General features: G+C 41.6%; 1 protein-coding gene across 1 annotated transcript in view; it reads left to right on the top strand.

The window, feature by feature from the left end:
• Positions 1 to 12558, top strand: part of SYT9 (synaptotagmin 9) — a 209443-nt gene that overhangs the window by 57571 nt on the left and 139314 nt on the right. Inside the window, exon 2 of the mRNA XM_065944286.1 lies at positions 8974 to 9325. Coding sequence (XP_065800358.1) covers positions 8974 to 9325 — 352 coding nt within the window. The remainder of the gene's footprint in view (positions 1 to 8973; positions 9326 to 12558) is intronic.

Consider the following 12558-nt stretch of genomic DNA (forward strand, 5'->3'; position numbering starts at 1 on the left):
ATTTTTCACAAAATTAGACCAAAAAGATCTCAGAATTTGTATGGAGACACAAAAGACTCTGAATAGCCAAAGCAATCTTGAGATAGAAAAATGGAGCTGGAGAAATCAGGCTCCCTGACTTTGAATTATACTACACAGCTACAAACATCAAAACAGTATGATACTTGTACAAAAATAGAAATATAGATCAATGGAACAGGATAGAAAGCCCAGAAATAAGCTCATGCACTTACCGTCAATTAATATATGACAAAGAAGGCAAAACTACACAGTGTTGGAAAAACAGTCTCTTCAACAAATGATGCTGGGACAGCTGGAGGGCTACATATAAAAAAATGAAACTAGATCATTATTTAGCATCATACACAATAATAAGCTCAAAGAGGATTAAAGACCTAAATGTGGGACCAGACACTATAAAACGCAGAGAAAAACAGGACACTTCTGACATAAATGACAGTTTTATCTTTTTTGATCTGTCTTCCAGAATAATGGAAATAAAAACAAAACAAATGGGACCTACTTAAACGCAAAATCTTTTGCACAACAAGGGAAATAATAAACATAAAGACGACCCACAGATTGGGAGAAAATATTTGCAAATAATGTGACCAACAAGGGATTAGTCTTGAGAATTTACAAACAGCTCATGATGCAAACACTAAAACAGACAACCCAATCAACAAATAGGCAGAAGACCTAAATAGACATTTTTCCAAAGAAGACATAGATGGTCAAGAGACACATGAGAAGATGTTTGCAAATAAAACTACAATGAGGTATCCCCTCACATCAGCCAGAATGGCTATCATCAAAAAAATCCATAAACAACAAATGCTGGAGAGGGTATGGAGAGAAGGGAACCCTACCCCTACACTGTTTGTGGGAATGTAAATTGGTACCACCGCTATGGAGAACAGTATGGAGGTTCCTTAAAAGACTAAAAATAGAGCTACCATATGACCCTGCAATCCTACTCCTGGGCATATATCCAGAGAAAAACATGATCCGAAAGAATACATGCACCCCAGTGTTCATTGAAGCACTGTTTACAATAGCCAAGACATGGCAGCACCCTGAATGTCCATTGACAGAGGAGTGGATAAAGAAGATGTAGTACATACATACAATGGAATATTACTCAGTCATTGAAAAGAATGAAACAATGCCATTTGCAGCAACATGGGTGGACCTAGAGATTATCATATGGAGTAAAGTCAGTCAGAGAAGGAGAAATATTGTATGACATCCCTTATATGTGTAATCTAAAGTTATATAAATGAATGTACTTACAAAATGAACAGAGACTCTCTGACTTAGAGAATGAACTTTTGGTTGCCGGAGGGATGGATGAGGGGAAGGGATAGTTAGAGAGTTTGGTATGGACTTGTACACACTGCTTTGTTTAAAATGGAAACCAACAAGGACCTACTGTATAGCACATAGAACTCTGCTCAATGTTATGTAGCAGCCTGGATGGGAGAGGAGTTTGAGGGAGAATGGATGCATGTATACCTATGGCTGAGTTCCCTATGTTGTTTACCTGAAACTGTTACAACATTGTTACTCAACTATACCCCAATACAAAATAAAAAGTTCAAAGTTCTCACAACTCTGAAGCAATTAACAAAATAAGGACAGCATAATAATTTTATTCATAAAGCTCAATATAGTATTTTAAGGAAATGCCATTTGTTTCTGGTGTTACAACATCCCTTCTTGTATGAAATGAGCATGAGAGTAAAGAGTTGTAAGTTTAAAATAGGTATTAGCAAGATAAAAAGTTGCTAGCCTGTGTCAGTCTCCTGATATTTTGAATCTAAAAGCCTGAACAAAGATGAGCAGACAAGGGCTTTTATGGGTGTGATCTGGAGGGAAAACTGTGCTGGGGAACTGAGATTATAGTTTTTGTAATGATTGTCATGATATTCACTGCTTTGCTCTTCATAAACCAAGGGGCAGGGTTAAATAAGGACTGTTTTTCAGCAATGTTTGGACATTGCCAACTCAAGTTCACCTGAATGTACTGCCACATGTACTTCATTTACTATAGCAGCTTAAAAAATGTTTTTCATTTTTTTCTCAGTAATATTTACTCTTTATAAAAAGTTAACATGGAAGTGAAAGTCTCCTCTAATTTCATTCAGAAATGGTTTGCTCTATCTCCATGTGGTTTTTAATGTAGAAATAATTTTACCATAATTTTGCCTAAGTTTTCTGAACCTTTGGGTACCCTCTTTTGAATTTTTTGTTTTAGCAATCATTTTTTTTTTTCTAAGAAGATTGTCTTATTTTCTTCTCCATTTCATTCTAATAGTCTGCCCTTGTTTTACAAAGGAAATACATCATGGAAATTTCCTATGTTTGAAATGTTTTAAAAGTTCCTGTTTCGTTCCTAATCTCTGTTTTCTCTGGGAACATCTTTTTCTTTTTTCTTTCTATATGTTGATGTTGCTCTAAGATTTCTCTATATGGCTGGCGATTCTTTGAAGCTTTGTTGTTGTTGTTCAGTCCCAACTCTGCAACCCCATGAACTGCAGCATGCCAAGCTTCCTTGTCCTTCACTATATCCCTGAGTTGTCTCAAACTCATGTCCACTGAGTCAGTGATGTTATCCAGCTATCTCATCCTCTGTTGCCTCCTTCTCCTCTTGCCCTCAATCTTTCCCAGCATCAGAGTCTTTTCCAATGAGTCAGCTCTTTGCATCAGGTGGTCAAAGTATTGGAGCTTCAGCTTCAGCACCAGTCTTTCCAATGAATATTCAGGGTTGATTTCCTTTAAGATTGACTGGTTTGATCTCCTTACTGTCCACGGGACTCTCAAGAGTCTTCTTCAGCACCACAGTTCGAAAGCATCAATTCTTTAGCACTCCATCTTCTTTATGGTCCAACTTTCACATCCATACTTGACTACTACTAGAAACAAGTCATAGCTTTGACCATACGGGTCTTTGTCGGCAGAGTGACATCTCTGCTTTTTAATACACTGTCTAGATTTGTTATAGTTATTCTTCCAAGGAACATAGTTGTATTTAAGAGTGAGGCAAAGAGTATTTAAGAGTAAGAAAAGCTGGGTGTAAGGCTGTGCATCTGTGAGTGAGATTTTAACAGTCAAGATTTACTTAAAGGGGTCTTTATGAGGTTCCATTTTTTGCAAAAATATGGAGAATTCTGTTCTTGGACACCAGTTCGTGCACTAGTCGCCTTGGTTTCTCCCTAGACATACTGGACAGTATTTGGGGAAGATTTTCAGTCACTGCTCTTGTTTTCAGCTCAACATCTTAGTCTTAGCTACTGCCGTATTGGAAATGTCTGTATCCTGAGCCCATATGAGGGTTTCCCTGGTGGCTCAGGCAGTGAAGAATCCACCTGCAGTGTGGGAGACCTGGGTTGATATCTGGGTTGGGAAGAACCCCTAGAGGAGGGCATGGCAGCCCACTCTGTTCTTGTCTGGAGAATCCCCATGGACAGAGTCTGGCGGGCTGCAGTCCCTTGGGCTGCAAAGAGTCAAACATGACGAGCGACTAAGCACAGAACAGCAAACTACTAATCATCCCATGCTGTTTTCTTTGTGAGTTTATGCTTTTTGTTTCATATTATTTAATGGGGTGGGAGTTGTCTCAGGAAGGAGAGGATATATATGCATAAATATGAATGCATATGCACCATTATGAGTCACTATCTCCCTTTAATATTTTATGTACATATTTACACCTAATTTCCTTATCAGCATCAAGTTGAAGTTATCTGTCATCTGTCATCTCTCCCTGCTAACAGTGTAGGCCATTTAATTTGTTTTTCCTTCTTTCCTTCTTCCTTTTCCCACATTTTGTTGAAATTGTTGGAATTTTAAGTGAATGTAGTTACAATTCCTTTGTTCTTTTAAGTGGATTTTTTCCTTTACAGTTCTGTTAAACTTTATATCCTCAAAGCCAGCAATTAGTTTTAATACACTTTTTACTGTTTTCTTTGATTATCACGAATTCTTGTGATATCTAGTATCTAAGTGTATGTCTTATCTAGAAAGCTCTTCCCTTCTTGGGTCCTCTATTCTAACATAAAATTTTACTTGTGTGTTTGGAGAATTCCATAGATCTTATGCAGGAAAGGGTACATGAATCACGTATTTTCTGAGTCACTGCTGGCTGAAAGTGCCTTTCCTCTTGTGATAACGTAGCTGGCTATGGAGTTCTAGGGCTACAATCTCCTCATAGTTACACCAGGTGAGATCTTAGGGGTGTCTGATTCTGGTTACTGCTGCAGCCATACTTATCTCTCTTGGCCACAATTTTTTTTAACATCTCACTGAATATATGAGTTAATTTGTCTCTCACATTGATTTGTTTTATGTCAGTTGTCATTTATTCTGATGGCTTTGCTGGATTAGCCTCTCTCAAGTTGCTGATTTTGTCCTATGATTCTGTTGTTTTCATCAGTTTACACGTCTTTCCCATCCTTTCACAGTTCAGCAGGGCAACTACTGTTCCTTTCCATGTGATGTGTAGGTGCTCACGCCATGTGTTCGCTGGACAATAATATTTGTCATTCTAGAACAAGTCTTCAGGCTTGCAGGGATCCCTTGGAGTCATAGGTGTCCAGCTGGGGTGTCTGCTGGGTCTAGGGGTGTCCCGGTACCTTGTGTCCAGGGCCCGGGGATGTTGCTGCCGTATTTCTTGTCCTATGGTGAGGGCTAGTGGCCTGCAGAAGAAGGTTCTGGTCAGGCCTGATGGCACGCTATGCCACTCTGCCTCTTCCCTGAAGGCGTGTTCTTCAGCAGCTCTGGGTACAGACTGAGGCACAGTCCCCCCAACCAGCAGCACCTCTGAGGATCTGGATCCCAGCTGCATTACCTACCATGTGCCTCATTTCATTCTGGATCACCAGCTGGTTATTCTCTTGACTCTTGGACAGAAGGACCAATTACACTTTTCAGTTTTTCAGAAGAATTGTCTTTAGAGTAATAACTTTTTGATGGTACTATTTACTTTTTTCAATTTTTATTATAAAATATATGTCAGTGCCAAAGAATATATATGTGTGTGTGTATGTGTGTATAATACATGTAGTTTAAAAATCAATAATAAAACAAATGGTCATGTACCTACCACCTTACTTAAGCAATAACTCCTTTTCTGAAAAAAAGCTATTTTGTGGTTCTAAATGAAATCTCGCTCTTTGTTTCCTGAGGCAGATGGTATGTGTGGCCTTAGTGAGGCTGAAGCAGCTTTCTAGTACTTCGTTCTGAAAAAAGAGAGAAAAGTACAAGTAGAGTGTGTGAAGAGTACCCTGAGCTGTTTGCCATCGAGAAGTCCTGATGACTGCTCTTAGTGGTTGGTGTGGCTGTCTAAGTCACTGTTGGCTTCTCCTGGTGCTCTCTGGCCCCTTGCTCACCTGTAGGGCACCTTTGTGCAAATGAGGAAAAGCCCCTCTTGCTGTTTGCCAGTTATTTTCTGTAGTACCTGGGATCCACAGACGTCTGTCAACAACTGTGAATGTGACTAGTGGCTCCTGGAGCTTACGGGCCACACAGCCTTAACTCACGATAGACATGGAGGTGACCACAGGGCTCTCTGGTGGGCTGCATCAAATGTATGGTGAATGTGTGCTATGTTTCAGGCGCCCTTTAAATGCTTGGGATTCAACCCTAAGAGGGACAGACAAAACCCCTGCTTTCATGGATCTCCCATTACTGGACTTGGGAGAAAGGTGGTTTGGGGGTACATAAGCTGAGAGTCAGCTAACAAGCTGGAACAGTGCTTGAGCTGTGTCAGGCCCTATGGTGACTAGCGGAAATAGATCTAGGATTTACTGTATTTAGTAAATATTAGGCCATATTGTACCAAGCGGATGAGTTCAGAACTCAAGTAGGATTCTGAATGCAGGGTGACCATAGGCCTAGACAATGCTGGGTAAAGTCTCTTGTCAATGTGATTATTGATTTCACCTCTTTTCCTTCCTAAAAATATCTTAGTCTTGGACAGTAAATTATATGATCACATTTATTAGTCAACTTTTTGCTGTAGGGACAAACACATTCAAAGTCCTGGTGACTTAAATAAAACATCAACTGTTTTAAGTTTTGCTCATGGATCGTTTTGCTGTCCTGCTCAGTCTGTGCATCAGGTTTTAATTTGCTCTTCATTCTGGACTCTGGGCCTGCACCACAAGTCTTCCGTTGTGGCACCTAGGCTGAAATATCAGCTGCCTTCTTTTCATGGCAGAAGGTGGGAGCCCAATAATCCTCTGGTCCAAGGTGGCGTGGGCCATATCTACACATACTTTATTGACCAGAGTAAGTCATGTGGCCAAGACCAATGTCAAGGGTTTGAGATTTATGCTCCGTCGTTGGTGGGGGCACTGTGGTGTGGAAGAGTGAATCTTTGGTAAATGATAATACATAATTATCACATCACATTTCTAACCTTACTGCCTTCAAGTGTATCCAGTCTCTGCCATCCTCCTAGTGGTGTGTGTGTCAGGTTGGTGCTGAAGTGATTAACATGATGCAGAGAAGGGGTTTTGCCCCTTTTTGGATTACAGAATGTATTAAGGGGTTTCACTGTGTTGTAGGGATTGTTTTATTTTTAGATTTCGTTGGAGATGGTAGAGGTTGATTTTTGCTGTGGCAGTCCGATTCACTGGGAGGGGTTTCTGCCTTCCCTACACCCCTAGTACTACCACCTATCATAGAAGTTTTCACCAACAAATTTTCCATCCTGCTGTGTGAGCTGTCAGAACCAAGTAGAGCCTGTGGCCAAACCACATTCTCTCCCTCCTCATGTTGCAGCGCCATGGTGTGTGATTTCTAGTGCCCTTTATTTTGCCCCCCCTCAACTGTCTTCCCTGTCCCTCATCCCTGCCTTTTTTGCTCTGCACCTGAGATTTTTTTAATTTTTATTTTTCCCTCAGCATTTCTTCATTGTTGTTTTTTTGTTGTTCAGTCGCTCAGTCGTGTCTGACTCTTTGCAACCCTGTGGACTGCAGCATGCCAGGCTTCCCTGTCCTTCACTGGCTTATGTTAAGTGTTCAGCCCTGATTGATTTTTCGTTTAAAACAATCCCAGAAATTCCTCAGTGTTAGATAGAAAGTATCTGTCCTTGTTTTCCATAGTTATATAGTTTACTTATCCTTATTCAGTGATATTTGAAGAGAAATGGGATAAGCAAAGATTTTGAGCTCAACTACCAGTGTTGAAACTGGAGCCCCTGTGTTTCCAAACAGAGATATGATGTTGTTTCACCACAAGGGCAAAGATTGATTGGGAGGCATAGAGAAGATACATCAGATCCATCAACAGCCCTGGCAGCTGGCTTTCTGTCAAGGGCAATTTTTCATGAAGAAATTGTCGTATCATTTCATAAGAATGATCAAGTACCTTAAGAATCATGTTGAAAAGTGCACAGACATTAGGTGGTCAGCTTGATTCCTTAGGAAAGTGATGGGTTCACCTGCATGCCTCAGCTGTCTCATGTCATGGATCATTGGCGTGCTGTGGATTGTTGACATTGTGACTGTTAGGTAACTGATTCCTCATTTTCCCCTTCACTAGAATAGGAGTCAGTGAAGGTTAGAGTGTGTCTATCATGTTTTCCATTGTGTCTCCAAAGCCTGGCACTGTTCCTGGCATTAATGGACATCAAGAAAGCTTTGGCTGAAGCAATGCAAATATTAATGATGGACAGTAAAGGCAGAACCTGGGAAGAATCCTTGGGGCCTCAGACTGTAACATAGCTCAGTAAGGGCAGGTAGGGGTATCCTTTAAGGAAGGAGCTTATAGCAGCATAGTGCCAGGAATGAGTTCAGGCTGATGCCTCAGCCTCTCCCTGGCTCTCCTGAAGGGTGGGGTGGAAGCCTGGAGAGCGATGGGCTTTGTTCCAGGAGTTGGGTGCACACCCACTAGACACTGCGCTGCCATGGACCGTGGCTGAGGCCGTGGGGCCATGCTCCGTGTAGCAGATGTTGTTGTTGCCCCCACCACCCCTCTCCTTTGGCTCTTGAGCATCTGCCTACTGAACTAGCCCAGTCCTGCATTATTTGAAAGGTGGAAGTTTTCTGGCCACAGAAACTTACTTTGCCACCCACATAGCAGATGCCCCTTGAGAGCTGCCCTCAAATCAATGACTGAAGGGGGTTGATGTTATAAACAACCCAGGCCCCTGGGCTGTGGACCCTCTGCAGCAGTTTAATCTCTGTTCCTCCACTGTGGTAGCTGGCTTGACAAAGCTGCACCCCGCCCCCCCTTACTGGCTACTTTCTTACACCCCTGAATTACTTCCTTCTTCTAACTGGGTCACTTCCCTACTCCCCTACCTATGTTTTCTTCACCTTCTAAATAAACCTCTTGCTCTTGAATGCTTGTCTCAGCTCTGCTACTGGAGAAACCCAAACTATGACTCTTGTCCCCCGGTCCTGGGCACCTGACCACCAAGTGGTGGGTATTCTTGAGGCTTGAGAGGACTTGAGCTGCAAAATGCAGCAATGACCCTTAAAAGCTCATATCAAAAAGAAAGGGAAAAGCACTGTAGTTTTCTCTTGTTTTAAAAAAGATGTTACTTAAATGACTCCTAAGTTATATTGCTCTCTGAGATGACAGAGGAATTTTTAATGATAGTTGAAACCACTCTACTCCCAGAATATCAATGATTTTTATTGCTGAGGGGACAGGGTCTCAGTTGCCTTGCAGGGCATTCCTGGTCCCCTGAGCACACTCTGTCTCTTGCTATCACAGGCTGTTTGTTTCTAAACATGCCTGCATGTTACATTCTCTGTGCTTGTGTCTGAGTCCTGATTGTCCCTGCCTCAGAATCAGCAGGGACATTCAGCATGCATCCCAGGTGATTCAGCAGTATCCCAGGCCTGGCCTTCTGCCGTCATTCCTGGGGGATGCATGAATGAGAGGGTTCTGCCCACACCCTGCAGTAGGTGGGCACGGGAGGAGCAATCCCACTGACCTTTGATCTTTGCTTCTTTGCAGATATCTCAGTGAGCCTGCTGACCCTTGTAGTCACTGCCTGTGGCCTCGCTCTCTTTGGTGTGTCTCTCTTCGTGTCTTGGAAACTCTGCTGGGTTCCGTGGCGAGAACGAGGCCTGTTCTCTAGTAGCAAAGACAACAACCAGGAGCCTCTTAACTACACGGACACAGAGACCAATGAGCAGGAGAACAGTGAGGGCTTCCTAGACCCTCCCACCCCTTGTCCAGACTCCTCCATGAAGATCAGTCACACTTCCCCCGACATTCCCCTCTCAACCCAGACGGGGGACCAGGACAACTATGCCCATGGCATCCGTGTGCAACGCCAAATCACAGAGCCAACCTCATCAGCTCGGTCAGTACTGCCCCCTTCCTTTCTGGATGCAAGGCAAGCGCTGCCCTGCTTCCTTCTCTTGGCAGCAATGGCATTGATTTAGCCAAAGAGCCTGTAACCTTTCACATGTCCCTTTGGTATCAGAGACATGAATGTGGGAAAACTTAATGCTTCCTATACTCAGTCAGGTTCCTGAGCACTGCTTAATCTCTCCTTAGCTCATATTAACAGTAGTTAACATTGCTAAGACTTTCCATGTCAAGGACTGTCTAAGAATTTTGTTTGTATTATTTTTTTCATTGCTCACAACTTTGTGTGAAACAGATCCTATGATCATTTTCATCTCACAGAAGAAGAAACTTAAGGAAATTAAGAAACAAAGTCATAAATTGGTAAGCACCTAGGACAGGGTTTGAACCCTTGTTCAAACACCACCAGAGCCCAAGTTTTTACCCTCTCTTCCGTGTTACTCTTGCAGTGCTATGAAATTAATTCCCTGTGCCTCTAGCCTAGCCCAGCTGTCACACACAGGGTCTCCATAGAGTCCACACGGTGGCTGGAGGTCTTTGTCCGTCTCCAGGCTTTTCAAGGACTACAGAGTTCCCAGGCCTAGTGTCACTGTCTTTCCACGGGCTGGATCTTTGTGCTTTTGCATTATAGAGAAATAATACCGTGCAGCGATAAAAAGCAAGGGCTGTTTGGTCCAGTGAACTAGCTTTACCTCCAAATGTGATATTGGACAGATTATTTAACCTTCATCTGTTTCTGTTTCCTCTTGTGTAAGAGGAACAGTGATAGGTGGTTTTGAGAATGAGATGATGACATGCACATCACAAGCCTTGCACAGACCTGCACCTAGTGGCTGCTCCACACACCGTGAGCTGCTGTTTTGTTTTTGGTGATGCTGTCATTATCATCATCATCACCGAGCCCTGCCTCTACCAGGACTCTGATGCATAAAGATAGCTTTGAGGCTAAGCAGCCAATTCTGAATCACTGTATATAAAAATTCACTCTCAATAAGGCTTTAGGAAAAGAGACTAAGAAAGCAACTTTCTTTAAAATGAAAATATTTGCTTGAGTGATAGCTGTAGGAATAGCATGTGCTGTTATTTGAAAAGTACAAGCACAGTTTGCAGTTATTTTTTTAAAAATCTTTTTTATTTGTCCTCTAGAAGCAGAAATAAGATTTTACCCTTTTTATGTAAATCAAGTTTATCCTAGAGGCTCTGCTCATTCACATTAAGTGGGATGGAATATGACAGTTTGTAAATTTAATTTTTTCCAAAACCTATTTTAGCATCATTTCCAGTTCTGAATCAAAGAACTTTATCTAAAATATTCCTCTGTGAGGAAACGGATGGTTGTTTGCCATTTGGTTTAGAAGAAATCTTCAGATTTTATCATTAGGGCTTCTCTTCAGATTTAAGACTGAAATATAACTAGAGCTCTGTCTGATGCTGCCGTGGAGTTTGTGCATTGGTGTAGACTCATAGTAAAATCCTCTCAGTGCTTCAGTAAGTAGGGCCTTCAGATGGAGTCTCCACTGAAATTGTCTCCTGTTTGGTTTTACTTTGCATGTTCATTTTTCTGATCTGGGTTCCATCACTATGGTGTAACAGTACTGTGTTTTTATTAGATGAAAGGTCCGAGGGCTCTGCCATAATTCTAGAGAATTGATAGCAATCGTATCACTATAATTATTAGGGTTTATTCTAGAAAATATGTATGTAACCTGCATATCAAAAAATAGATTCCATTTAAAACTAAAAACTGTAGATCTCTTTACCACTGACCTATAGAAACTGGGTAGAAGGAAAACAAAAATAAAGAGCAAGGGAAGGAATTACTGCATTTACATTTTTATGTATTTTAGTTTTGAAGTCATGCAATTAAATTCTCTCTTCTGATGTCTAAAGTTGTTTAGTAATATTTGAGTCCCATATGACAACTAAACTCTTTCCAGCTGCATTTGACCTAATACTAATGATAATTTGCATCATTTTGCATTTCAAACATTCTTATCTAAATTACTGCTGACCTGATTCTATGGGTTATGTCTGGAAATGCGTATCTTTGACTCATGGTCTTACCATAATGAGAAGGATGTGGTCTTATAATTCTTTAGAGTTGTGCTATAAACACACACACACACACAAAGCCTTTTTACTGACAGTGTGGGGAAAATGAATGAAATTTCCTTGATACTCCAGAACATTTTTAACATCCTTTTTTAAGTAGCATTTTTCATTCCATACTTGCGGTGGGTGGGGAAGTTACTCTTGCTGAGATGGTTCTAAACAATCTGCATTGCTAGTTGTTATTTCTACTCCCTTCTTTCTCATTATGATCCTTACTTTCTCACTGCTGTCTCTTTCTTACTGCTTCCCTCCTGCAGCTGTTAACCATTTGTCCCAAAATTCCCTGGGCACATGCTCAGCTCAGAACATGCAACTCTTGGACTCCCAGTTAAGGCCTCCCCACTTGTCACAGAGACTGGCACAGCTTCTGCCGTGGCATTTCCTTTGGAAATCCTACTGTCACCTGGCCCCTTCAGCTTAGATATATATGGCTCCCACCACTGCCTTTGGGTGCATCCTAACTATGAATTTTGCTGCATCTTCTAAGAATATTTCTGGTCAGGATGACTTTTGGTTGTTCTTCCAAGAGCAGGCACGTTTGCCTTCTGTTTCTGGTTGGCTCAGTTACTGTTAGACCCTCCAAAATTCCTGCTAATTCCTTTCAATTTGGATGAAATCCCTTTTGTATAATGACCTAATATCCTGGGAAAGTGGACTTTTTTTTTTTTAGACCTTTTCAGTACCACAACATTTTAAAGGTCTCTACTCCAAATATATGAAAATCCCTGAGTCCTCAAAATAGGAGGATCCTTGAAAAACCATCTAACCCATTTCCTGATTCATGACCCAAGCTGAAAGTCCAATCTGTTTTAAGTCTTCTCAAATTTCTTTTATAGCACTTTAGTTTTATAAAAATTTCAATTTCCACACCACAAACTTCTTATCAGGTCTGTTAAGGCCCTGTGTCGTACTGCTACAGTCTCCTGCTACCAGCTATAGTCCTCACCTCCAGGAAGGGCCACAACCTGCCTGTGGCACAACCCCAGAGGATGCCACTAGCCTGGACTCAGTTAAGAGACCCTACGCGAAAAAGCTCATCACATTCCATCTCCATCTACACTAGTTTCTCTCTTGCTTTCTTCAGTATACCTGCCATTTCCTGTCCTGGTACCT

Source organism: Muntiacus reevesi, chromosome 9, assembly GCF_963930625.1.
Source record: "Muntiacus reevesi chromosome 9, mMunRee1.1, whole genome shotgun sequence".
Classification (NCBI taxonomy): Eukaryota; Metazoa; Chordata; class Mammalia; order Artiodactyla; family Cervidae; genus Muntiacus; species Muntiacus reevesi.